The sequence below is a fragment of the Lissotriton helveticus genome, chromosome 2_1, assembly GCF_964261635.1.
Source record: "Lissotriton helveticus chromosome 2_1, aLisHel1.1, whole genome shotgun sequence".
Lineage (NCBI taxonomy): Eukaryota > Metazoa > Chordata > Amphibia > Caudata > Salamandridae > Lissotriton > Lissotriton helveticus.
Window position 1 is genome coordinate 2,062,872,533 of NC_136059.1, and position 26,983 is coordinate 2,062,899,515.

Here is a 26,983-nt window from a genome sequence, read left to right on the forward strand (position 1 = left end):
AAGAGAAAGAGGCTCGAGGCCGAAATGGAGAACATCCTTCAGAGAAGGAAGGATTTCGATGAAAAAATGAGAAGCTTCAAGATCTCCTCGAAGCCGGCAACGACCGTCGCTGAGGTACAGGAGCCCGAGGAGTTCGACGTCGAAGAGCCGCCGAAAACCCCAGAACCTTCGGAGCACGAAGAGGAGGAAGACCTCTACTATACAGAAGGGGATTACGGGGAACAGCAGTCAAGCTACGGCTCAGGTTCCTCGACGGCCCAAGACCAGGAATGGCAGGACATCGAGGCCGAAAACCCAGAGGAGGCGGTGGAAACATACCCCTCGAGGCCTTCACCACCGGATGACATTGGGGCATACAATGAGGTGGTAAGAAAGGCGGCAGCAGCCTATGGGGTTAAGATGGAAGAGGAGAAGCCAGAAGCAGACTTCCTGCTCGAGACATTGCTCCCCATACAGACAAGAAGCCAGTTCCTGCCCATGCTCAAGAGTATCACAGACCAGGGGAAGGAAGCCTTCAAGGACCCGGCTACGTGCAGATCAGTAACGCCGAGGACGGAGAAGAAATACAAATTCTCCTCCCAAGACCCAGCTTACATCAAGGGATCCGTCACAGCAGATTCTATAATCGCTGCAACAGCCAGGAAAAGGGCAAATGTCCCAACAACGTCTGGACCCCCACCTGACAAGGAAAGCAGGAGGATGGATCTAACTGGCAGGAAGATTGAGAGGAACGCCGCAACGCACTGGCGGATGGCGAATTCCAATGCCCTCCTGAATAGGCATCAATACCAGCACTGGGAGGAGATGGGACAGTTGCTCAAGCACCTTCCGGAACAACACCGTGAGAGGGCATCACACCTTGTGGAAGAGGGGAAGAGCATCTCCAATTCGTGCCTGAAGACAGCCTTGGATGGGGCAGAAACATCCAGCAGGCTGATGGCTATTGGCATCACAGAAAGAAGGCAAGCCTGGCTCAGGATCTCAGGATTCAAGGCTGAGGTTCAGAACCACATCCTGAACACACCCTTCAACGGTGAAACACTGTTCGGAGCCCCAGTTGATGATAAGCTCACCCAACTGAAGAAAGACAACGAGATGGTAAGGTCCATGCGGGCCCTGCAGTTCAGAGGGATGAGAAGGGGCACTCCTACACGGAGGCCGAACGGCAGAGGTGGAAATCAGCGAGGAGATTCTCACCAAAGTTTCCACCAGGGGCAACAGAGTGACAACCAGGGCCACCAGGGCCAGCAGAGGCAAGGCTGGAACTACCAAAACAGGGGCCAGTCCTTTCGGTCAAGAGGAAATGGACGAGGCCAAAGAAGGAGAGGCGGTGAACAACCCCCCTCTAAGTGACTTCAGACGAGAGAAGGTGCCCCACCACCAAAACCCTCCGGGGGAGGAGCACGGGAAAACAAAGAGGAGAGGGCTACACGGACAAGACACAAAGGAACATGTAACACCCGTAGGAGGAAGATTAAGATTTTTTCTCCAGGAGTGGAGCAAAATAACAACAGACAAGTGGATACTCAATATCATGCAGTACGGATACTGCATAGAATTAGAAAAGAGGCCACCAAACAGAAAACCGAAGAAAAGACAGCACTTGGGAAAAGAGCTGCAACTACTGCAAGAGGAAGCCCAAGAACTGCTCCTCAAAGCGGCCATCGAACGAGTTCCTTTCAAAGAACGGAACAAGGGAGTGTACTCAAACTACTTCCTAGTGCCAAAAGTGGACGAAAGTCTAAGACCCATCCTGGACCTACGGTTCCTGAACAAATACGTCAAAACTCAAAAATTCAAAATGACGTCCCTACAAGAGGTCATCCCACAAATAAAAGCAGGGGACTTCCTGTCTACAATAGACCTCAAAGATGCGTACCTGCACATCCCCATGAACAGGCAGCACAAGCACATGCTAAGGTTCACAGTAAACCAGGATCACTACCAATTCACGACCCTGGCGTTCGGCCTAAAGTCCGCACCAAGGGTGTTCACCAAATGCCTCGCAGCAGTGGCCGCACACCTAAGAAGAATGGGGATACACGTGTACCCCTACCTCGACGACTGGCTGGTAAAGGCAAGCTGTTACAGGACATGCAAAGAGCATGCAGAACAGGTGACAAGAACGCTAACAAACCTGGGGTTCTCCATACACTGGGGAAAATGCTCAATGGAACCAGAGCAGGTGAAGATCTTCCTGGGAGCCCAGATCAACACCGTCCAATGCAGAGTCCTACCGAGCGAGAAGAGAACGCTCAGTCTGTTGAGGGAGAAACGTCACTAGCAGAAGGGGCGAGCTCTGACAGTGAGGACTGTGAGCAAGATCTTGGGGATGATGGCATCATGCATACACCTGGTCCCCAATGTACGCCTGCAAATGAGACCACTCCAAGAGTGGCTGCAACAACAATGGTCACAAGCTACAGGAAGTTGGGAGGATCTAGTGGTTGTAACGCACAGGGTGCAGGAAGAGATAAGGTTGTGGACCAAGGAGAGAATAACAGAAGGGAAACCTCTAACACCACCGGACCCAACAGTGAAAGTTCAATTAGTCTTTATTTCGAATAAGAAAATTCATAAAAGACAACAAATATCTTTAAAAGCATTATCAGTATACAGCATTGTACATTAGATCCCCCAATACATAAAAATTAATGTACAGCCATACATAAATATTAAAACTAATAAAAAAGCGATTTACAGTTTCTTTACACGGATAAGCCACATCCAACCCAAAAATTTTGCGACACAAATCACTGATTTAGCAGTGCGTAGATCTCTCAATTTAAGCAGGGCTGCGTGGCTACCCCCACAGTTGAGTGTTTTACAAATTGGTTTCAGCCATTTTAGTCTGGGCGATCGATAAGCAGGACATGCAAAAAATACATGGCCCGGGCTTTCTACCTGATCAGGACAAAAGGGGCATTTGTCGCTTGAGTTTATTGCCCACTTTGCAGTAAAAGACTTGATCGGTAGGGTTCCCACCCGAAACTGGTGGTACAGCTTGCGATCAAGTGATTTGCATATCAAGTCCCAATAGGGTTCAAGAGATGGGGTTATCTTGTGCATTAGAAACTGTCCTGTTAGGTTATTAACAGAGGAGAGGGAGACCAGTACAGATTTAATGACAGCCCAATAAAGCTCTTTGAATTCCGCTTTCGATGGGAAGCTTGAACATTCGGGATGTAGCCATAGCTCTGGGAGGCCCATCGAGTACAGTATTTGCTTAACCTCCCGTAGCCATGGAATTTTCTGGGCACCCCACAATGCTCTAACCTCACCTAATTCTTGTGCAAATAAGCTAAGTTCTTGGGTCGTCCAGAGGCGACGCCAAAGAGCAACAAGACGGTACTGAGCCATCTCATCCAGCGGTTTACAACCTAGATCTAAAAGCAGAGGTGTAATGGGGGAAGATTGGGGGAGTCCCACTAGGTTCCGGAAGAACTTGTTCTGAGCACTAGAAAGGGCCGACAAATCTTTATATCCCCAGATATCCGCACCATACAGGGTCGCTGCATTCACCTTGGCCTCATATATTTTTAACGCGGGTGTAATGCGTTTTGTCATGGATTTTTTCTGTTCCTTTATCAAACAACCTGTAAGGTGAACAAACTTAAGGGATAACACTTCCAGCTGGGGTTTCCATGTAAGTTGATGGTCCAAGGTCACGCCCAGGTATGACATGACTTTAACCTGTTCTATTGGAACACCTTCTAATGAAAATGAGCTGGTGATAGGCTTGTTTTTATTAAAAATCATAAATTTAGTTTTGTCAGCATTGATTTGGAGGTCATTTAATGAACAAAACTCAGCAAATCTATTTAGGGCAGCCTGTAGGCCGCTACGGGTCCTTGAAAGGAGCAGGGTGTCGTCGGCAAATATTAACATGGGATACTTTGAACCCCCCAGGGTAGGTGCATCAGTATGAGTGTCATTAAAAAATGCAACCACCCGGTTGATAAACAGGAGGAACAAAGTAGGAGCCAGCACGCAGCCCTGCCGGACGCCACGTTCGACAGGGAAGCTAGCGGTCACCTGACCCTGTTTGCCCCATCTTACGCGTGCAAAGTTATCCTCATGAAGGCGCCTAACCAGGTCTAATAGTTCTGGAGGAAATTCCATGCTTCTCAGGGCATCCCAGAGTTTTGCCCTGGGAACCAGGTCAAATGCCGACCTAAGGTCGACAAAAGCAGCGTAGATGACACCACCGCCCAAAAAAACCACCTTCCAGTACATCATGGTAAGCCGAAACACCTGGTCAAGGGTGCTGGTGCCTGATCTAAACCCTGCCTGCATGGGGGAGAGTATGTTGTTTTGCTCAATCCACCCCTGTATTCTAGCTAGGGCCATTCGTGATACCACTTTCTGGATGGTATCAATCAGGCTAATGGGGCGATAGTTTTTCGGTAAGGATCGATCCCCTTTCTTAAAGACCGGGATTATCTCGGCCCCTTTCCAGGACTGCGGTATCCTTTCCCCGGCTGCAATGGAATTTGCTAAGATTGTAATATAAGGGACCCACAAGTCTGGGTTCAATTTAAAAAGGTCAGCAGGTACAGCATCAATGCCTGGAGCTTTCCCAGACTGAATGGAACCTAGCGCATATTCAGTGTCTGAAGTGCTAAAAGTGAGTCTGTCCCCGTGCGGAGCTAATTTGGTCCCTATTAAAAGCCCTTCAGTCGACTGGGGGGCATTCTGATTGGTAAATTGGGCAGAAAAAAATTCCACCCAATCTGCTGCTGAAACATGGTTTTCAGGGGATAATAAATCTAAACCCCTGCCCCGCCTGACTATCTCCCAAAATTTAATTTGGTTGGAAGACTCACATGCTTGAAGAAGGTCAAGCCAATATGAGTCTTCCCAATCCCTTTTAGCTTCCCGGATAGTGCGTTTGTAAACCTGTCTCGCTGCCCTAATGTCCGGGGTGTTTCTGGATTTGACCGCAGCAATAAGGATGCCATGGGCTTCTCTGCAATTTTTGTTATACCAGCCTTTAGATTGCTTAGCCTTCTGTTTCCGGCATGGTCTAGTAAGAAGTTCCTTAATTGCCGCAAAACATGCCTCGTGAAGGTCGACGTTATTAATCTTAGGCATGTCATTGGGAGATGGTGCCATCATCTTATCTTTGGTATGTAGGACCAATTCTTCTATCTGACTGACAAGCTCTGAGTCAGCTATCACCCTGGACCATTTGACCCGTCTTCTGTTGTCACACAAGACGAGGTCAGATGTGATACAGTCTGATTCCGCCTGGAGTGGCCCTAGCCCTGGGACCTTGAGTACAAGTGAGAAAGGATTATGATCACCCTCCGGCCTTGTATCTATAGTCATGTCAGTTACAGATGCCCAAGATTCGATATTAATTAGTATATAATCAATGCGGCTTGCACAGGACCCATTGTCAAAAGTTGGCTTCCCCTCCTTATCAGATAAACTACGGCCATTCACTGCTCGAAACCCCCATTCCAGGCAGAGCCCAAGCCAATTAAAAGCAGCCTCAGTTCCCCTGACACCCTTGGTAATTGCTAACGGGGGAATGTTCCATGTGGAGTCTTCATCTAAGCCAACATCCTCAGCAAGGTTCAGGATAGGCTCAAATGAGCAGTTCAAGTCACCAGCCACTATAGTGAGCTTGTCGCTTTTGTGCTCGTTTAGGAAGGCTTCCAGATCATTAAGGATCGGTTGTTTCTTACCGCCCTGGCATCCTCTGGCATAGATATTAATAAGAATTATATCTTTACAGTTCTCCTTACTTAAGGATATACAAAGAAGATCAGGATTCGTCCCCACTATTTCTCTTGCATTGAATCCCAAGCTAATTTTTATCCAGATGGAGAGACCACCCGAGGCCCTGCCCTTCATGCCCTGTATTGCCGGTTTATAAAAGTTTAGATAACCTAGTCTAAACAATGGGGCAACTGACCAGGTTTCCTGGAAGAAGATGATGTCATGGGATGAAATGTAATCTGCCCAATCATCATTGTCCAGGCGACCCCGTAAACCCGCTATATTCCAGGATGCTATTTTAATTTGGTTAGCAGGGGTATTAGTACAAGGGGTTACATGCTGAGCTAAAATTCCTACTTCAGCCGGGAGGGGATTATGGGCATTGGCAAGTGTTGTTTGATGATCTGATGGCAACGTTGGGCAAACCACACTAGCACCTTTCGTGGCGTACTTAATAGGGTCTGCCAGCTCCCTTTTTGTGTTCACCCCCCGAGTCAGTCAACCTCCTCTAGACAGCCGAACATATTAGACATAGGGACACCCTGCCACCAGGCACTCTGTCTTGGTCCCCCATTCCTAAAACCCCTGTTCCTGGACTTTTGAATTGTTGTCCAAGTCCCACCTGTCCTGTGCTGATTTCTAGGAGGGTAGAAAAAGGTGAGGGGTCTAACAACAACTGTCTGGTCGTCTTCGCAAGGGGCCCATGAGCAGAGGTGCTGTGCAGTATGGGGATCAGCAAAGGTCACCACTATACAGTCGCCCGTGATGGATTTGTGGCTCGGTCCGACCCATGGTACTCTTCGCACCATTAGTACCCGGCTTCTTTGGTGGCTTGGGAGCTGTCTATTCGTATCTAGCCAGTGTATTACCTTGTTTTTAAGGGACCAGTGGTCCTCTTTAGCTAGTGGGTCAAAAGTTGGTACACCAGCTAATACAATGACATATGAACTAGCTTCCGGTGGTAGATCAATATAGCCACCACGGAAGTTGGGTCTACTAAGTTCAAGAGGTGGCTGGGTATTGAGGGATGACTGATTAGGTTGCCGGTCAGCTAATGGCACAGATTTTGAACGTGCAGGATTCTGCTGGAGATGTGAGTCAGCCCCTGCTCGAGAGGCAGTGAACTTAGGTTTGGGTGGTGCTGAGGACTCCTTCGGAGGGTAAGCCCTAAGATTTGGGGTGGGAGTGATGTTGTTCCCTATTTTCGTGCGAGGTTTAGGTACAGGTTTGGGAACAGGTTTGGGTCCCAGAGGAGGAGCAACAGGTGCATCTACTTCTAAAGGCTGTGAAGGTAAAACCTCCCCCTGTGAAAATCTAGCTTCCATCTGCTTGAGGCTAAGACTGGCCAATGTAACGATTGTCCTGTCCATCTCGAGCAGATGGTTTTCTATTCTGGAAAGTTTGAGTTCCAAGGGGGTGAGTAACTTCTTAAGTGTATCCCAAACAGTTTGTACAAATTCCTCATCACCCCTCTTATCCCCCTCAACCCCACTCAAACTTCCCTCCCTTGACCCATCTGTGCTCGAGCCAGGAAGGGATACCATCTGTTGAACATTCACTGCACCCTCCAAGATATGGGTAGTAGCACTAACAGGCAAGTCTATGTAGGTTATGTCCTTTGATTCCCCAGGGGCAGAGGCGCCTAATTGGCGTCGGCAATTAAAAAACTGGGCTCTCGCAATTTTAGCCTTTTTACGGGCAAGTGCAGACCTAGCCAAGCTTTTCTTTTGCCGAAGCGTCATATTTCTTGGAATATTGTTGGCCTTTGTAGCAGCCCTAGGCGATTTATTCTTTGCCTGTGAGCTTACACCAACTGCAGGTTTGAGTGGCGCATCCTCCTCCGAAGGATTTGGTGAAAGGTCCTTCACTTGGTCGCATGGAGGCAGAGATGGGCAGTGGTGTATTTCTGCCAGTGTGAGCAGGGGGAGAGGGCCTGTTGTGCGCTCAGGGGTAAGTGCTAGAGCAAGGTTGCCTAGTGATGATTTTTTTGAGGAGGCAATATTTAAGGACAATTTACGGGCAGCGTCAAGTTCAAGGGAGACCGTGTGTTGCATTTTGTTAATTTCGGCATCAATGGCCAGATTGGTCTTTGTTAAAAAGTCATCCAGGGTCCCACTAGGTCTGCTAAGACCCCTAGCAGTTTTACTGCGTGTGGCTCGTGTGCACATAATGAACAATGAGGAGCTAAGACCACAGATAAAAGGAAGCAGACTCACATAAAAATAGACAGCCGTAGAACCAAGTGACGTGGCCCAGCCCAGACCTCTTAGTCCTCGAACGGCCTCAAACGGCCCGCTCTTTGCCCGGTCTTCGCCCCGGCCTTAGCCCCGCGCGCGTCCCGCGTGCGCGTTATTGTCTCAGATTTTCAAGGAGAGGGGCCAAAGGAGGGGGCGGGAAGAGGACCAGCTGCGGCCGATGAGCGCCGCTCAGCATGCTGGTCCTCGCAGTCCCGCCTCTTGCCTGGGTTAAAGGATCAGCAGGTACTCTGGCCGCGTTGGTGCTCCAATGCACGTTACCGGGACAGCAAACACCAAGTCCCCACCAGTGTCTTCCGCCTACGAGCGGCACCCGCGGAGCGGGGGCCGCGAGGCGTGGTGTGGCGAAGGGTCCAGAAGCAGGTAGGCAGAACGAGACACAGCTCCCAGCAGGGTCAGCAGTCAGAAAGGAAACCCAAGGGAATTACACTCCACAATGATTTTATCCAGTGGAGGGGGCGGGAAGAGGACCAGCTGCGGCCGATGAGCGCCGCTCAGCACGCTGGTCCTCGCAGTCCCGCCTCTTGCCTGGGTTAAAGGATCAGCAGGTACTCTGGCCGCGTTGGTGCTCCAATGCACGTTACCGGGACAGCAAACACCAAGTCCCCACCAGTGTCTTCCGCCTACGAGCGGCACCCGCGGAGCGGGGGCCGCGAGGCGTGGTGTGGCGAAGGGTCCAGAAGCAGGTAGGCAGAACGAGACACAGCTCCCAGCAGGGTCAGCAGTCAGAAAGGAAACCCAAGGGAATTACACTCCACAATGATTTTATCCAGTGGAGGGGGCGGGAAGAGGACCAGCTGCGGCCGATGAGCGCCGCTCAGCACGCTGGTCCTCGCAGTCCCGCCTCTTGCCTGGGTTAAAGGATCCAGAAAAAGGGGGTGGTGATGAACAGAGTGCCTGAATTAAGCAGACCACTCTTACCCAGTCCAAAGATCAGGGCTTGATTCATCACCGTTTTTTAGCTCACTGCACCATCCCAGCTCAGAACTTGGCTATATGCAAATTAGTCTGTTCCTGTCCCAGTGCATGATGGGAACAGGGCAAACCAAACTACCAAGCCAATTCTTATACTGGGAAGGAAACAAGCTTCCGGGGACCGGTTTCTGCCATTTCAGGCGTCTTCGGCCCGGCTTGCTTGAATCCTGATGGTGCAATGAGCAAGGGACTCACATCTGAGTATACCCTTCCACGCTTATGGTGGACAAAATGATTCAGAAAAGGGGGTGGTGATGAACAGAGTGCCTGAATTAAGCAGACCACTCTTACCCAGTCCAAAGATCAGGGCTTGATTCATCACCGTTTTTTAGCTCACTGCACCATCCCAGCTCAGAACTTGGCTATATGCAAATTAGTCTGTTCCTGTCCCAGTGCATGATGGGAACAGGGCAAACCAAACTACCAAGCCAATTCTTATACTGGGAAGGAAACAAGCTTCCGGGGACCGGTTTCTGCCATTTCAGGCGTCTTCGGCCCGGCTTGCTTGAATCCTGATGGTGCAATGAGCAAGGGACTCACATCTGAGTATACCCTTCCACGCTTATGGTGGACAAAATGATTCAGAAAAGGGGGTGGTGATGAACAGAGTGCCTGAATTAAGCAGACCACTCTTACCCAGTCCAAAGATCAGGGCTTGATTCATCACCGTTTTTTAGCTCACTGCACCATCCCAGCTCAGAACTTGGCTATATGCAAATTAGTCTGTTCCTGTCCCAGTGCATGATGGGAACAGGGCAAACCAAACTACCAAGCCAATTCTTATACTGGGAAGGAAACAAGCTTCCGGGGACCGGTTTCTGCCATTTCAGGCGTCTTCGGCCCGGCTTGCTTGAATCCTGATGGTGCAATGAGCAAGGGACTCACATCTGAGTATACCCTTCCACGCTTATGGTGGACAAAATGATTCAGAAAAGGGGGTGGTGATGAACAGAGTGCCTGAATTAAGCAGACCACTCTTACCCAGTCCAAAGATCAGGGCTTGATTCATCACCGTTTTTTAGCTCACTGCACCATCCCAGCTCAGAACTTGACTCTGTTCATCACCACCCCCTTTTCTGTATCGTTTTTGGCCACTATAGGTGTGGCAGGGTATACTCAGACATGAGTCCCTTTCTCACTGCTCCATCAGGATTCAAGCAAGCCGGGCCGAAGAGGCTGAAATGCCAGAAACCGGTCCCCGGTAGCTTGTCTCCTTTCTGGTGAAGAATTGGCTTTGTAGTTTGGTCTGCCCTGTTCCCATGATGCACTGGGCCAGGGACAGACTAATTTGCATATAGCCAGGTTCTGAGCTGGGATGGGGCAGTGAGATAAATAACGGTGATGGATCAAGCCCTGATCTTTGGACTGGGTAAGAGTGGTCTGCTTAATTCAGACACTCTGTTCATCACCACCCCCTTTTCTGTATGGGTTAAAGGATCAGCAGGTACTCTGGCCGCGTTGGTGCTCCAATGCACGTTACCGGGACAGCAAACACCAAGTCCCCACCAGTGTCTTCCGCCTACGAGCGGCACCCGCGGAGCGGGGGCCTCGAGGCGTGGTGTGGCGAAGGGTCCAGAAGCAGGTAGGCAGAACGAGACACAGCTCCCAGCAGGGTCAGCAGTCAGAAAGGAAACCCAAGGGAATTACACTCCACAATGATTTTATCCAGTGGAGGGGGCGGGAAGAGGACCAGCTGCGGCCGATGAGCGCCGCTCAGCACGCTGGTCCTCGCAGTCCCGCCTCTTGCCTGGGTTAAAGGATCAGCAGGTACTCTGGCCGCGTTGGTGCTCCAATGCACGTTACCGGGACAGCAAACACCAAGTCCCCACCAGTGTCTTCCGCCTACGAGCGGCTCCCGCGGAGCGGGGGCCGCGAGGCGTGGTGTGGCGAAGGGTCCAGAAGCAGGTAGGCAGAACGAGACACAGCTCCCAGCAGGGTCAGTGACCATCACCACAGACGCATCCCAGAAGGGGTGGGGCGCACACATGAACAGGCTCAAAGTGAGGGGTCTGTGGAGCCCTACAGATGCAGTCAGGCACATCAACTACCTGGAACTGAAAACTGTGTTGCTAGCCCTCAAGGCCTTTCAGAAACACCTGTACAACCAGAAGGTGCTAATACAGACAGACAACACCACCACGATGTTTTATATAAACAAACAGGGGGGAACTCAATCGTTCCCTCTGTCAAACTTGGCACAGGAGATCTGGAAATGGGCTAAACCACTAAAAATAGACTTGCTAGCCATACACCTGCCAGGGAAGGACAATGTAGAAGCGGATTGGCTCAGCAGGCAGGCTTCAGTGTCCCACGAGTGGGAACTCAACAGTCAGGAAACAGAGAGTCTATTCAGGAAATGGGGCACCCCAATAATAGACCTATTTGCAACACACCGGAATGCAAAATGCCAATACTTTGCATCCAGGCAACCAGAGGCACTGTCCCAGGGGAATGCCCTATGGATAAGCTGGTCAAAAACATTTGCCTACGCTTTTCCCCCGATAGCACTGATCCCCAGGGTTCTCAACAAATGCATGAAGAGCAACATGACGCTCATCCTTGTGGCACCACAATGGGCCAGACAGACCTGGTTCTCTCAGATAATGGAGATGGCGCAGGGGCCACCCCACAAGTTCTCAAAAAGAAGAGACCTACTCTCCATGGAAAACGGAGAAGTTCTGCACCCAGAGCCAGAGAGCCTCAACCTCTCAGCCTGGCTCCTGAGGACTTAGAATTTGAACATCTAAAACTACCAGAGAGCACCCTGCGGGTGCTGCGAGAGGCAAGAAGGCCCAGCACACGCAAGTGCTATGGGGAAAAATGGAAAAGATTCACTCAATGGTGTTGCAAGAAACAGCTCCAAAGGAAACTGACCAAGGAATCCACGGTGCTAAGGTACCTCACGCACCTAATTAAAGCTAAACTAAGCTCATCCTCGCTGAGGGTGCACCTGGCAGCGATTGTGGCATACACAAGAGGAGAAACAGGGAGAAGCTTCTTCACATCCCAAGTCGTAAAGAGATTCCTGGAAGAAGCTAAAAGAATAGCGCCGCCTAAAAGAATGCCGCCACCGGCCTGGAACTTAAATGTGGTACTGACGGAGCTCATGAAAGCACCTTTCGAACCCATCCATAAAACATCACTGCAAATGTTGACAATGAAGACGGCTTTTCTGGTAGCAATCACCTCGCTACGAAGGGTGAGTGAGCTGCAGGCTCTCACACTGCAGGAACCCTACATCCAGATACACAGTGACAGGGTCGTGATGAGAACTGACCCTCACTTCATGCCAAAGGTGGTGTCATGAATCAGAGTATTCAGATCCCTAGCTTCTTCCAAAACCCCACAACAAGCGCTGAGAGGTCGCTCCACACCCTAGACGCAAGAAGGGCTGTGATGCACTACATTGAAAGAACGAAGGAGCACAGGAAGACAAAACAGTTCTTCGTGTCCTTCGCAAACAGTTACATGGGCAAACCAGTAACTAAAAACACCATAGCTCGATGGATCGCACAGACCATTCAATTCTGCCACAAACAAGCTGGCCAGGAGCTGACAGGAGGGGCACAGGCCCACTCCACCAGGAAGAAAGGAGCAACAATTTCCTTTCTGGCCAACACACCAATTCAGGACATATGCCTGGCGACAACATGGGCTTCAGTGCACACTTTCACTAAGCACTATTGCGTGGATGTACAGATGAACAAAGAAGCACAAGTAGGGCAAAAAGTGCGTCAACATATTTTCAACAACCAACACTCATCTTCCACCCAACTGCCACAAAAGTAACGAAAACCGCTACAAAATCTATGCACAGCATAGTGAATCCAGAAAGATTCACGCTGCAAAACGAATAGTTTCTTACCTGTCGGTGTAGTTTTGCAGCTTGAAGATCTTTCTGGATTCACTAGCGAACCCACCCGCCTCCGCCAGAAAGATGAGGCTGGAAAAGAGGGTGAAAACAGATGGAAAAGAAAGCAAGTTGGAACAATTACATGATACGTGGAAATACTAACGTTGGAAAACGATTAACAAACATAGCCATGGATTCACTACAAAAACAAAAAGAAAAAGAGACAGAAAAAAGAATCCGAAGATGGCGCCCAAGGGTGGTAGCTTCCGCCGGAAGCACGCCGACGTCACCGAAGGTACACCAAATGGTGGGGCTACGACAAAAAAAAGAGAAAAAAGACTACGATTCCGGACCCAACCACCAGATTGCGGAATATGCACAGCATAGTGAATCCAGAAAGATCTTCAAGCTGCAAAACTACACCGACAGGTAAGAAACTATTCGTTACTAACCCCAACCTTCCCCTCACCTGCCCGCCTCACCGCCCCGCAGCACTCCCTCGAGGAGCCGCTACTGCTTTCTAGGGTAGTTCCCTTGACTTTTTGCTTTTGGCCCTTCTGGTTTTCTGTTGATCTATGTGCTAGCTTTAGGATTTTGAGAACTGTGACACTGCCGTTCAGTGCCAAAGCGCAGTGCTTGTCATATACATACTAGTGATAGGTGGAAACATGATTGGCTGATTTGAGTTAGCTGTACGTCCATTGTCTAGTGGTAAGACATTTAACTGGGCATGTAACTCAAATACTACCCTGTGGACCCAGAGCACTGGTTGTGACACCCACAGGGGTGGCACAACCACCCCTTCAAACATACCACAGGTTTGCCATGACGAGGCCTGTGTGTGTAGGTTACTGTTACTCAGCTAGGCATTAAAAGCTACTTGCCAAAGTTCTGCATTTCTCCCTTCATCTGAGTTTTCCCTCGGGGCAGGGTGTGGTGTAGATAAGACAGAGGACGTGCCGAAAAGAAGGCCAAGGAGTCGAAAAAGAAGACGGCGAATGTAAGACAAAGATTTGTCGGAAACGAAGAGCCATGAACCAAAGGCCAAGGCAGCCCCGACACCAAACAAAAAGGCGATCGAAGGTCAGCCTCTATCAAAAGAGACCCACAGGACCCATCCAAAGGTTACCGAAGAGGGACGATCACACATGGCCCCAAAGCCAAGGGTCGACATCGAACCCACGAAAAAGGGCGTGACGCCGAAACTGAATGTAGACTCCGAAAAGAAAAGGAAGTCCCCAGCCTCCGACGCCGAATTGGCCCTCGAGGTCGAAAAGAAAAAGAGAAGACTTGAGGAAGAGATGGCTGCGCTACCACAGCGAAAGAAGGAATTCAATGAATCTTTAAAGGACTTCCGAATCCCAAAAACACCAGAAGCAGAACCGGGAAACGTCGACGCTGAATAGGCTGAAGACGCCGAAGAAGAAAAAGCTATCTGCGAATCCCCACCGACGCCAGAACCTAGAAGCAAAGTTCCAGAGGAATACAGAAACATACCGGAGGAGTAGGAAGACGAAGGAAACTTTGAAGACGAATGGAACAATTTTGACACTGAGAGTCCAGAGGAAGAAATCTGCAATTATCCCTCGAAAGCATCAGCCCCAGATGACATTGCTTTCTATAACGACACTGTTAGAAGGGCAGCAAACCAGTTTGGGGTGCCCCTGGAGGAAGAAAAAGGGGATACATGTTTCCTGCTGGAAACACTGGCACCTGCAACAAAGGGGACACAATATCTACCCATGTTGCCAAGTATTCTGGACCAAGGAAAAGAAGCTTTCAAAGAGCCAGCTTCAAGCAGGGGGATAACTCCTAGAGTGGAGAAGAAATATAAGCCCTCTTCAAAGCATCCAAAATACATACAGGGAAACGTTACACCTGACTACATTATCGTGACTTCAGCCAAGAGGAGAGCAAATGCAGTCTCCAACACAGGTCCTCCACCAGAGAAGCAGTGCAAAAGGATGGACTTGGTAGACAGAAGGATGGAAAAAGAAGCAGCTACGCAGTGGCGCATTGCCAACTGAAATGCCCTGCTTAATAGGTATGGACACCAACATTGAGATGAAATTGTGGGGTTCATAAACAAGCTTCCAGAGGAAGACAAGAAAAGAGCGAAAGCATGCATCCAAGAGGGGAAGAATGTGGTTGAACACATGCCTAAAATCTGCACTAGACACAGCAGATACTGCAAGCAGGCAAATGTGCATGGGAACCATACTCCGAAGGCATGCCTGACTCAGTGTCTCCGGATTCAAACAAGAAGTCCAGATATCAATTATCAACAGGCCCTTTACGGGCAAGGTCTGTTTGGCAAAGAAGTGGATGAATCACTTCAGCAAATCAAGAAGGACAACGACACAGCAAGGGCAATGGGGGCCCTGCAACAGAGAGGATCTTTCAAAAGAGGAGGTTTCTCTAATAGAAAGCCAACAGTTGCCGCAACAGGCTCAGGGACAGAACCCAAACCTACAAATGGGTAAACAATCTAGCTACCAGGGCTGGCACCAGCAGAAGCAGCCCTTTCAAGGGCAAATTAATGGCAGAGGAAGAGGCCAAACCTCCAGAGGGAGAGGAAATTACTCAAACTGATTGCAACACAAAAGAGGACCCACACAAGACGCCAATGGGGGGGGGATATCCTTTTACCACAGTCAGTGGAAAAGGATCACAACGGACAAATTGGTATTAAATTTGGTTCAGCGCGAATATTGCATGGAGCTAGCAAAAACGCCACCTGCAAATCCACCAACAACAAGAAGGTTATCAAAATCAGAACACATACTGCTAAATGCAGAGATCAAGGAACTGTACCAAAAACAGGCAATAGAAATAGTACAAAAACAAGAACGGCACACAAGAAACTACTCACCATACTTCCTTGTACCCAAACAAGAGCTAACCCTAAAGCCAATCATGGAGTTAAGGTTCATAAACAAGTTCATACGGACTCAACATTCCAAAATGTGTACCCTTCAAGAAATAATCCAGCAAATCCAAAATGGGGATTACCTGACAACAATGGACCTTAAAGACGCATATCTACATGTCCAAATGAACAAAAGACACAGAAAGTACCTAAGATTCTTACACAACAGAACACTCTACCAATTGAAGGTACTCCCATTCGGAATAACATCAGCTCCATGGGTGTTCACAAAGTGCCTAGCCGTGGTGGCGGCACACGTAAGGAAAGAAAGAATCCATGTATACCCATACCTGGACGATTGGCTAATAAAGGGTCGCACAAAACAAATATGCCATTTTCACGTTCAAAAGACATTTCAAACGCTACAAAGCCTGGGTTTCTCAATAACCCACAAAAAAATCATCAACAATCCCAGAGAAAGAAAATACCTTTTTGGCATGAAGGCTAAATACAAAGGACGCAAAGGGTTACCCAACTCGAACAGGATACAAGCCATCCACAACGAAACAGCCCTCTACCAGAGGGGACAGTCTCTGACAGTGCGGTAATAAAACTATTGGGCATGATGGCCTCATGTATCCCACTCATCCCTCATGCTCGCCTACACATGCTCCCATTTCAGGAATTGCTCAACAACAGCTGGTCGCAAGCCACAGGAAGTTGGGAGGATCTAGTAGTTGTTACACAAAGGGTGCAAGCAGAGACACAATGATGGGCATCCAACAACATAGCACAGGGGAGACCTTTCAGGGAGCCAACTCCATCTGTGAGAGTCACCAGAGATGCATCCCTCAACGGATGGGGAGCACATCTCAACCAGCTAAAAGTACATGGCCAATGGAGCGAGCAGGACTCCACAAAACACATCAATTTCCTGGAGATGAGGACTGTTTTTCTGGCACTCAAGGCATTCAGAAACATATTCAGAGGAAAACAATCCTAATATAGACAGACAATACAACCACAATGTTCTATCTCTCAAAAAAAAGTTGAACGAAGTCCTTTCCTCTGAGCAAACTAGCACAGGAAATCTGGCATTGGGCAATACCCCAACACATCCATCTGCAAACTGTACATCTACCAGGAGTAGACAACATCACAGCAGACCAACTGAGCAGACAGGACTATTGCTCTCACGAATGGGAGCTGAAACAGGCAACAGTCCAGTAGCTATTCAACATCTGGGGAACACCAGTGTTGGACGTGTTTGCAACAATACAGAACAAAAAATGCCAATACTTTGCCTCGAGGTTTACATACCACCGGTCAAACAGAAATGCGCTTTCACTAAACTGGTCTCAGAGATTTATTTACGCCTTTCCACCGATACCCCTGATACAAAGGGTGCTACAAAAGACAAAACAACCAGGAACAAATATGATTCTCATTGCCCCTCATTGGCCAAGGCAAACATGGTACTCAACTCTCCTAGAACTATCCAAGGGAGAAATGATCAGAGCAGGAAAAGACCTGCTGACAATACAGCAGGGCGAAATCTTTCGCCCAGAATCAGCGACACTACAACTAGTAGCCTTGCGCCTGAATACATAGAATGTTGTCATCTCAGTCTAACACTAAGAACCATGGAAGTGCTTAAGGAGGCACAAAGCAATCCACAAGGAAATGCTATACAGCAAAGTGGAAACGATATACCAAATGGTGCATCGCAAACAACAAAAAAAGTGCCATAAATACACAAGAAACAGTTATCACATATCCCTTGGACAGTAACATCAATGTTTCAAGCCTTAAGGAGCACCTGGCTGCCATAGTGGCATACACGAGAGGAAAATATTGCAAAAGCTTTTTTACAAGACCAGTCATAAAAAGATTCCTAGAGGGAGCCAAAAGAATAGCTTCGCCAAGAGCTGTACCCATACCAGCTTGGAGCTTAAATATAGTACTCTCTCAAATGATGAGGAAACCCTTTGAGCCCATGCAAGCAGCAGACATCAAACCTATCACCCTAAAGAGAGCTTTCTCATTGCGATAACATCATTACGCAGAGTGAGTGAATAACAGGCCTTGACAATACAAGAGCTCTTCTTACAAATCCACACGGATAAAGTAATATTGAAAACCAACCCACATTTTCTACCAAAGGTGGTATCTCATGATCACTTAAATCAAAACATTGTGTTACCAGTGTTCTTCCAAAAGCCAGAAACAAACGCAGAAAGAAGCCTCCACACCTTGGATGTAAGGAGGGCTTTGCTGTATTATTTACAGAAAACAGAAAAAATAAGAAAAACTAAACAATTGTTTGTTGCATACTCTGTGATCACTAAATCAACCATTGCAAGATGAATAGTACAAGCTATTCAGGTCTGTTATAACAAGGCCAAAAAGGAACTAACATTGCAACCAACAGCGCAATCCACAAGAAAAAAGGGAGCAACGCTACCATTTATGGCCAATATACCCATTGATGCCATCAGTGCAGCAGCAACATGGGCTTCACCACACACCTTCACAAAACATTATTGTGTGGACATACAGATGAACGAGGAAGCTCAAATTAGACAGAAGGTGCTCCAACACCTGTTTGCGGAGTCTTCCTTTCACCACAGCCTCCCCAATACTTCAGAAACCGCTACCGGATCTAATGCACAGCATGTAAATCCCGAAAAGGATTCAAGCTGCAAAACGAAATGGTTACTTACCAGTAGGTGTAGATTTGCAGCTTGAAGAGTTTTCTGGTTTCACACGTGACCCACCCAGCCTTCCCCTGCAAGGACAGCAAACAGGTGGGGAAGTAAAAGACTATATCAGTGTTGATTAAGACCATCTAAAGGATTACAAACAAAAGAAAGAAAGAATCCGAAGTCGACCTCCAGGATACCGTCTGACATCTCACAGGAGACGTACCTGGCACGAAGGCGACCAAACAAAAAAACACAAAAAAATCAAGGACAATTCCGGACCCAACCACTAGATGGTGGACTAATACACAGCATGTGAATCCAGAAAACTCTTCAAGCTGCAAAACTACTCCTACTGGTAAGTAACCATTTCGTTACATGTCCTTGTAGTGAATACCACTGGATGGTGTGTTCAGCACTCCGAGGCCTGCTTCTCGCATTGATTAACATGGGGAATCTATGGAAAGGCTATTGAGCTGTATTTCCTAGGTGCAGAAAAGTAGCAGTAATGGCAAATCTCTCCAGCAGTGAGAGTTGATTTGACATTACTAATACAGAAATGCCATTTTGTGAAAGTGGGCATTTCAATGCTCGTGGCTCTCTGTGTGCCTGTCAGCCTGTCTCCAATCCACATCTGGGTGCTGGGGGGACAGCTACATATGTGTGTTCCGGATATAGGGCTACAAACTAGGAGCACTCAAGGGAAACTGCAGACCTCTGACTCTGAGGGGCCATCCTGGGATGGATAAGAGGGGATGGAATTGGCACCTGCATTCCAAGGGGAAGGGTCCTGGCCCCACTAAAGATATTGATCACGCCTCCCAGGGTAGAATGGCAGACATGACTAAATTTAGAGGGTCCTGTGAATTTCAAAGGTGGCCTTTTGAAATGATCTCATCTTCAAAGGCCATTGTGGGTATAACTACTGGGGCTCCCTCCTCAGGGTTTTAGAGGCGCTTTTGAGTTTGGATCCATACTACGCTGGTTTGACGCCTAGACATTGACAAGAGGAATCATTGGGGCAGGAGGGACTTCAACTGGATTATCCTCAGACTTGTGTAGACCTGGGGCTTGTTGTGCTCCATGAAGTGGACTATCACTGGGTGGATTTTGCCTGGATGTTGCTGGCCTGCAATTAATTGCCAACTGTCATGGCCCCGGTCCCTGAGCACTCTCTAAGGGCCGGTTGGCTGGCCTCCTGTCCATGAGAACCCAGTGACAGAAAGGATCTCCCCATTTCCACAAGATCATAAGGACTGAGCAGGATGCAGCTAAAATGGGTAGAAGCTCAAGTAGGTTGGGACAAGGACTGTCCTGACATATGTAGTAATCACACTGTCCAGAGGAGTGTGCACATAAAGATCAGCAGCCCTCCTGGGGTGCCGCAATGTTAGAAATTCGAGGAATACTGGGGAAGTTTGCTGAGTCTGAAGGACCCGAGCGTGCTACCGGAAACCTGTGCTAGCTCGTACTACGTAGCGTGTGGTGTCCGAGAGGTGTTGGGGGACATATGCCGAGTCTGCGGGACCAGAGCCGGAAGTCTGGACTGACTCTGACCACCAGATCGGGAGGACGACAGGGCCCTATGTCATGCCTCAGTCCAAGGTCACCGGCTCCCTCCCCACTTACACACACCATAAAGTACTCTGTTGATGGTAACATCGTGACTGGACACAAGGGGTCTCTTTGTGCCTTGTGTGCACCCACTGCTGGCTGCCTGGAGCAACTGCGGCTCGCACCTCCACTTGGGGGGGGGGGGCAACAGTTCTCCAAACAGAAAGCGCGCCAGCTTCTGTTGTCACAGTCTTTTGCCTTTGGGGGGATAGTGATTACACACTCGTGAAGGTGCCACTGGGTGCCTCGACAGCCTATTCTGGATGGACGAAACCAAGTAACACTTTAGGTGGTCCCAACAAGCTAATCAAAGTGTCACCATTGGGTGAAACGTGTATCGTTGGCTGGTGTAGTTTGAGTGGCTGAGGGGGTGGGTCACGAGACATAACCAAAACCTGTGATTTCTTGACCACTATAACTGTACAGGGTATGCAATATATGGGAATGTCGTGATTTATGCTAATGTGATAGTGGGAAAATGGAATACCTCTGAACAGTCTACATACATGTTTCTGTTGTTGATGTGGATGGATCGCTTGGATAGTGAATACCTCGGTGAAGTATGCACGTTGTTTATGTTGCTTGCGAGGGAGATAACGGGGCAAGTGAAGGCCCATGACTGGTACATATGTGTTCATGCCTTTCTGCTGCTAATGGGAAAGTTCGACAATTGCATATAACTGTAAAGCATATATCCAATGTGTATGCTGTTTTTTTTTCAATGTGTATATAATACAAATACCAGTGTTTTATACATTTGGTGTGGAGTCTTTTTGTAGCGTACTCACTGTGTTGCGAGGGTGGGGCTGTGCCAATACTTTGTACTTTGACCCTGAGGATAAGCCTGACTGCTCTGTACCAAGCTACCAGAGGGTTAGCACAGGTTGTCTGACGAGGGTATCTTACTAATCCTATTTGGAACGGTGGATTCTGTCTGGCTTCGGTGTGTCCCAGCCAGCCAGAATCCGCTGGGTCTAACAATTATTATTTCTAGTTATTAGGAGATGCTAATATACATGTTGTGTGTTTTATTTTGGCAAAAAACCTGGTTATTCCAAGTAGACCTCTAACTCAGCCGCATCCTCTCTGACCCGACCTTGCATTTCTTAGCGCCAAGACGCCCCCGGGCATTCGTTGCGCTTTATAAATTTAAAAATCAAATCAAAGTATGCCATTGGGCTCTGTCTGTTTTTATATGGACGGGGGTAGGAATTTTTTATTATAACAGCAGCTGCACTTTCACCAGATTTATGTTTTTTAGATATTTGTACTATTGTCTGATTGTCCATCCCAGATCACTGAGGCTGACACAGACAATCAGTGAAATCCCTCTGATGTTAGCTAGATGTTGGGAGTACATACTATCATCTAGGCTAGTTACAACGCTGGAATAAAAAATCGGGTGGAAGGAGATTCGTACGTGATACAAATAACCTTAAAGTCGATTTGTTCTGAATCCGGTTCCAATTGAGTCATTTTCCTGGCAATGGAAGTGTATTTCCACTTACCATGTGGAGCACCTCAGAAAGCTGTAAGATCTAACATTGTTATTTCTTTAGACAAGCCAGAATTACACATGCATCGATATATTCCTACACATGTTGCCAAAAATGTTTCAATACTTTTTTTTAAAAACATTCTCTAATCCAAAGAGAATTAACTACGCAACCCAAAGCTTTATAGTAAAGCTAAACAAATCTTTCTGGAGTGAGTAAGCTGTGCTTACCTGTTCCCAGTTGCCCACCAAGAGAACGTTATGGCTTCTTGCCAGATGTTTCAACACATAGGGGAAAAGTGTATTAGTTGTCTTTTTGAATTGCTTCTTTGTGCTATTTAGAAGCAATTCAGGTCACAAGTTGTGAGTATTCAACGTTTGCTGTGGTATTTTCGTTTTTGGACCTTTCATGTTGTATCGCATGGCCATATCACTAATTAGTAAAACCGATAAGCTAAAAAAATTAGTTAAAGCAGAACCTGCATTAGAGAATGTGGACCAGAAGTCCCGTCGGATGCTTTGGGCTGGTTTTGTCATTGCGATCCCGCTGGTCTCTGTCAGTGAGGCATTGTCGGTGAGTGAGGGTACTTAGAGCCAGCGGACAATCGCAATGTCTAGTTCTGTTTAGGTCAGCAGCTCTCATTATAAATTTGTGGTTGGTCCTGCAGTTGACTAAATGATGACCTTGAAACCTGGATGGCTGGGCTGCAGCAGGGACATCTTAAGGATTTTGGGGCCCAAGGACCAAATGTATTTTGGGGGCCCTCTTTATAACAGCTTTGAATTTATGATCCAATTTCAGCTTTTTCGTGCGCTTTTTAGCCCGGTCACTGACAAAGATAGGAACCCTGTCCAAATTCTAAATGTGTTTACATAAAATATTCAGGGATAATGACGTGTGTTTTTAAAATTGTAACACAGCAACAGCACACTAATATTACTGCAAATAATCTAAGTGACACTCTCCCATTTCTCATATATGAGATTTTGTTTTGCTCTTAAAGAAACTTTTTTATGGTTGTTGCAGAATGTCTGTAATAGATTCTCAAACATCACCCACATAAAAAAAAGAATTCGACGAAAACAAACGGTATTTAAAACAATCTATTTAAGAATTATTCAAAGCCATCAGGGCAACCTCTGCAGAACAGAGTTAGCTCTTTTAGCCCCCTCCGTCCCCCCTGAAAGGCTGGGGGCCAGGCTGGGCCAGAGCCCGTTTTGCCCATGCCTCAAAACGTCTCTGGGCTGTAGTCCCGACTTTGAAATTTGTGAAAACACTGTATGATTCTGGGACAATCAGTGGGCTCGAAATTATAAATATGTGTTTGAATTGTGTGTACGCACACACACTGCCACAACACAGTCCCCTTCATTAGAACTCACCTACACTGCCAATCTATGTAAGCATTTCACCAACTACTAACACATTGCTGCCCTGATCTTAAGTAAAAGATTTTCTGAGAGATATATTTTGGTTCAAACTCGTTCAATTCCCAAACGTGCACACTTAATGTTGCAGACTTATCTCCATTCAGCAATGTGTAGCTCGCAAATTCATCTAAGGCAGCCGTGTGTTGTGAGAAGGCAGGACTTTGAGACAGTTTGCTTCCGTTGTAATGGGTCTCATGTTTTAGCCTGGGTGAGACCAGGTTTAGGCTAGGGCCAGCTACAGATTAGCGCACTTGTAAGTGCATCCCTCTGTGAGCCATGGTGGACACACTCAAGACACGCTGCTAAAATCTGCTCGCAGAGAACCACACCTGTTTAATTTGTCTTCGGTTTTTAACCAAACTGCCTCAATGAAGCACTGCATTGTGTGCCAGGTGCATGTCTGTGTTTATAGTTCCACCAAGTGTGCATGCACCCTTTCTCTCAACCAATGTTTTCTCTGTTTCAGGTGTGCAAGTATGATTATGTGGAGATCCGTAGTGGTCTTTCTTCAGACTCCAAACTGCACGGGAAATTCTGTGGTACAGAAGTACCGGAAGTGATCACCTCACAGTACAACAACATGAGAATTGAGTTCAAGTCTGACAACACGGTCTCCAAGAAAGGCTTCCGGGCACACTTCTTTTCAGGTACAAACACACTGTTCTCAAATCTAGCATTGCTTAGTTTATTTTCCTGGGTAGTCTCCATGTTTAATATTATGTCATGTTCGCTTCATTCAGATTTCACTGAGGCAGTTTTAAATGACTATTTATGGCAGGAAAAGGTATGTCATTGTGCAAGTGGACTCTCTTTAATTGAATTGTGGATTGTGTTTGCTGCCAAACTATTAGATATACGTCATGAGTATTTTACTTTGCTTTATTCGTTTAATATTTGAAATAGAACCACTCTTTTAAAAACAATATAGGTAATTGTCGACCATGTACTTATTGTTGAACACCCCCATTACTGCACTTTGATTGACAGCCCAGACTGCCGCTCTCTATTGATGAAGGAGATAACTGCACCGCCTATACTTTTGATTTAGCGTGTTCATTTACATGCATTCTTGCAGCAAGCAGGGAATACGACACGCACTCCAAAGTCAAGTGAATGGAAATCAGTCACTTTCTCTTTGCTGCTTTCAGTACAGCGCATTATGCCGCGCTGCTCAGAAATACTTGCTGACCATTACATTCCCACTGGCAGAACCACACAGATTAGCTGCTACGTTGTGGAAAGGGCATCTGTAAGGTCACATACGTTTGAGTGCCTTGTACAATTCATTTTCAAGCAATTGTGCTAAGGAGATTTTGAAAGTTAACCCTTTCTTAGCTCAATGGAAAGACATTTCTATGGTCTGTAGATGAATGAGTATGATGTCAGATTATAATGTCTAAATCTAAATATTTAATTGAAGATATTTGGCACCATATTGTAGTTTATGTTCATAACTGTGGCATGCCATTCACTTCAGGATGCGTGTTAAAACATTCTCTTGATGAAAATGTTGTCACCAACATTTTCCCGTCACACCCCAAGCCGACAGGGCTGCACATAGAGTCTCACAGAGGAGAACCCTGTTGCATGTATCACAGGTTTTTGGAAGTGAGTGATATGACGATTTCACTGCAAGACTGTCGAACTCTGCCCACATTTTAGGATTCATAGGATGCAGACTTGGTGTAGCATGTAGCATTATTTTCAATCCAGAAACACGTTTTGATATGTAAACAAAAAAACAAAATATAAAGTAATGATTTCACGAAAAAAGCCAAGGTGTTATTCGTAATTGCTTGGCTTGAAAGGCACTACTACGTTTAATTAACGTAGAGCCAGGGCCGGCTTTAGTGCTAGTGGCGCCCATTCTTGTAATCTTTTTTTGCGCCCCCCCCATAAACTTCTCCACGAATTCCCTCACTATCACGCTCCACCTGTGCCCTTCATTTCTTCATAGCCCTTCTCTTACATGCATTTTATTTGTTTTATAGTGGTACTCGTACCAGTGTACGGCGTAAGGGCACGTTACGTAACACACACATTATACAGAGCCACTGAATCATACGTATGTAAACCAAAGGCCATTGGAAATGAGGCAGAAGACAATGAGGATTACAAAGTGCAGGAGTCACCGATACTATTAGGCAGTATATTTTCAGAGTGTTTAGTCTGGAGAAGCACAAACTCAGGATTTAAAACGTACCACAGTGGTTGCCTTTACAAATAAGAATGTATCTCTACCTACAGGAACCACTGTCACCAATATAAGGATAGCGAAACGTGAAAGAACATAACTCTCTGAACTATACCATGCAGTTTGAATGCAGCTTCTTGATGCTAGGTCATAGTTCACTATGCTATATTAGGGTTGTAACTTATTACTGCAAGTAACAAAAGGATCTCTATGACAAAAGCAATAACCTCCTGATCTACCACAAAAATACAATTCTGTGATTTGCTTGATATTTGTTGTTTGGGGCAGGCATATTAACTCTCTGTGCTGCTTTTTGGGGAGTGAAAAACTTTCACTAGACCAAACTCTGATCTCTTTGCAGCACAATCATTAATCACCAGAGTTATCTTTACTTTCTTATTGTTGCCTGAAAACTGTTGGACTCACAAGGAATTGAGCAGCAGGAGCTTTTTAAACCCATGTTATTTCTAAGCACGGCGCCACCCCCCAAAGTTCAGGGCCAGCAGCGGCTGCATCAGTCGCACTGTCCTGGAGCCGGCCTTCTTAAAGCTCCTAGGCCCATCTGTTCTATTACTGTAGCTGAAAAGTGAGCATGAAAAAAACGAAAGCACCATTTAGAAGTGTTTTTCACTTTTTGTTTGCGACTTCGATTTCTTGCAAGCTTATATCCTCATAAAAAGTGTAGATGTTTTGTTTTTTGATCGTGATATGGGTGTTTTCTTGGCAGACTGATATCTGAAGAGACGTCCCATTAAATCGAAACAATGCCTGGGTTTGGGTGGAGCAGCTGAAAAGATGCCTTGTGTGCCTGTGCTGAGTGGACATGCAATATGTGTACTTACTTAATAGCTAAGTCAGTGGGTTTTAGCACAGGATGTGAAGTGATAGTTTACTTTCATACTGAAATTGGTAAGGAAATAACAATGGGACCAAAGAATTATGCAGGAAGAACGTGTACTTCATACATAGGCATATGCAATAAGTGATTTAAATATGATATATTCGTCTGCTTTACAAAGCGTACAGTGAATGATATGCAAGTCACTATTATGTGCTGGCTGCGAAGAAAATTATTTCTAAGAGAGGATGGAGTCAGTACAAAAAAGCTGTAAGTGTACTTATACTTAATTATGGTGTTTTCGGCCTCTGCTTCATCTAAAATCTGTCCATCGGCGTACGGCGTGCCTCAGGGGTCTATAATTAGTCCTCTATTATTCAACATCTATGTAAGACCCCGGGCCACCATCATAGAGGAAGCCGGACTCACTTTATACTCCTACGCCGATGACACACAGATCATCTTCTCTCTTTCTAACACAGAGGGCACAGATACCTCTGTCTTGAGAGAAGGCCTGGTTCGTGTCTCTAGGTGGATGAAGAATAACTTCTTGAAACTTAACGGTGAAAAGACCGAGGTTGTGATACTTGGCAGGGGTAAGGAGCTCTGGGGCCCCCACCATTGGCCCAATGATATGGGACCTACCCCTCAGCCTGTAACTGTAGTTCGCAATCTCGGGTTCCTCATTGATGAGAAACTTACGATGAGACAGCAGGCTGTAAAGGTAGCCGCTATTTGTTTCACCACCTTGAGATGGCTTCATAAAATTCTCTGGATGTTGCCCCCTTCCACACAAAGAACGGTAGTCCAGGCGTTGGTTGTTTCCCGCCTGGACTACGGCAACGTTCTATATCTTGGAGCTGATCTGACGACCATAAAAAAACTCCAGGTTGTTCAGAACGCAGCTGCTCGGCTGCTTCGCAACGTCCCCAGGAGGATATCCGCCTCTCCTGCTCTTCTCGACCTACATTGGCTTAGAGTCCCGGAGAGAATCAAGTTCAAGGCCCTTTGCCATGTTTTTAAAATTAAG

At 47.0% G+C, this 26,983-nt stretch overlaps 1 protein-coding gene across 1 annotated transcript in view; it reads left to right on the forward strand.

Moving 5' to 3' along the window:
* Positions 1-26,983, forward strand: part of TLL1 (tolloid like 1) — a 363,446-nt gene that overhangs the window by 283,080 nt on the left and 53,383 nt on the right. The window contains exon 16 of the mRNA XM_078677025.1: positions 23,388-23,568. Within this exon, the coding sequence (XP_078533151.1) occupies positions 23,388-23,568 (181 nt within the window). The remainder of the gene's footprint in view (positions 1-23,387; positions 23,569-26,983) is intronic.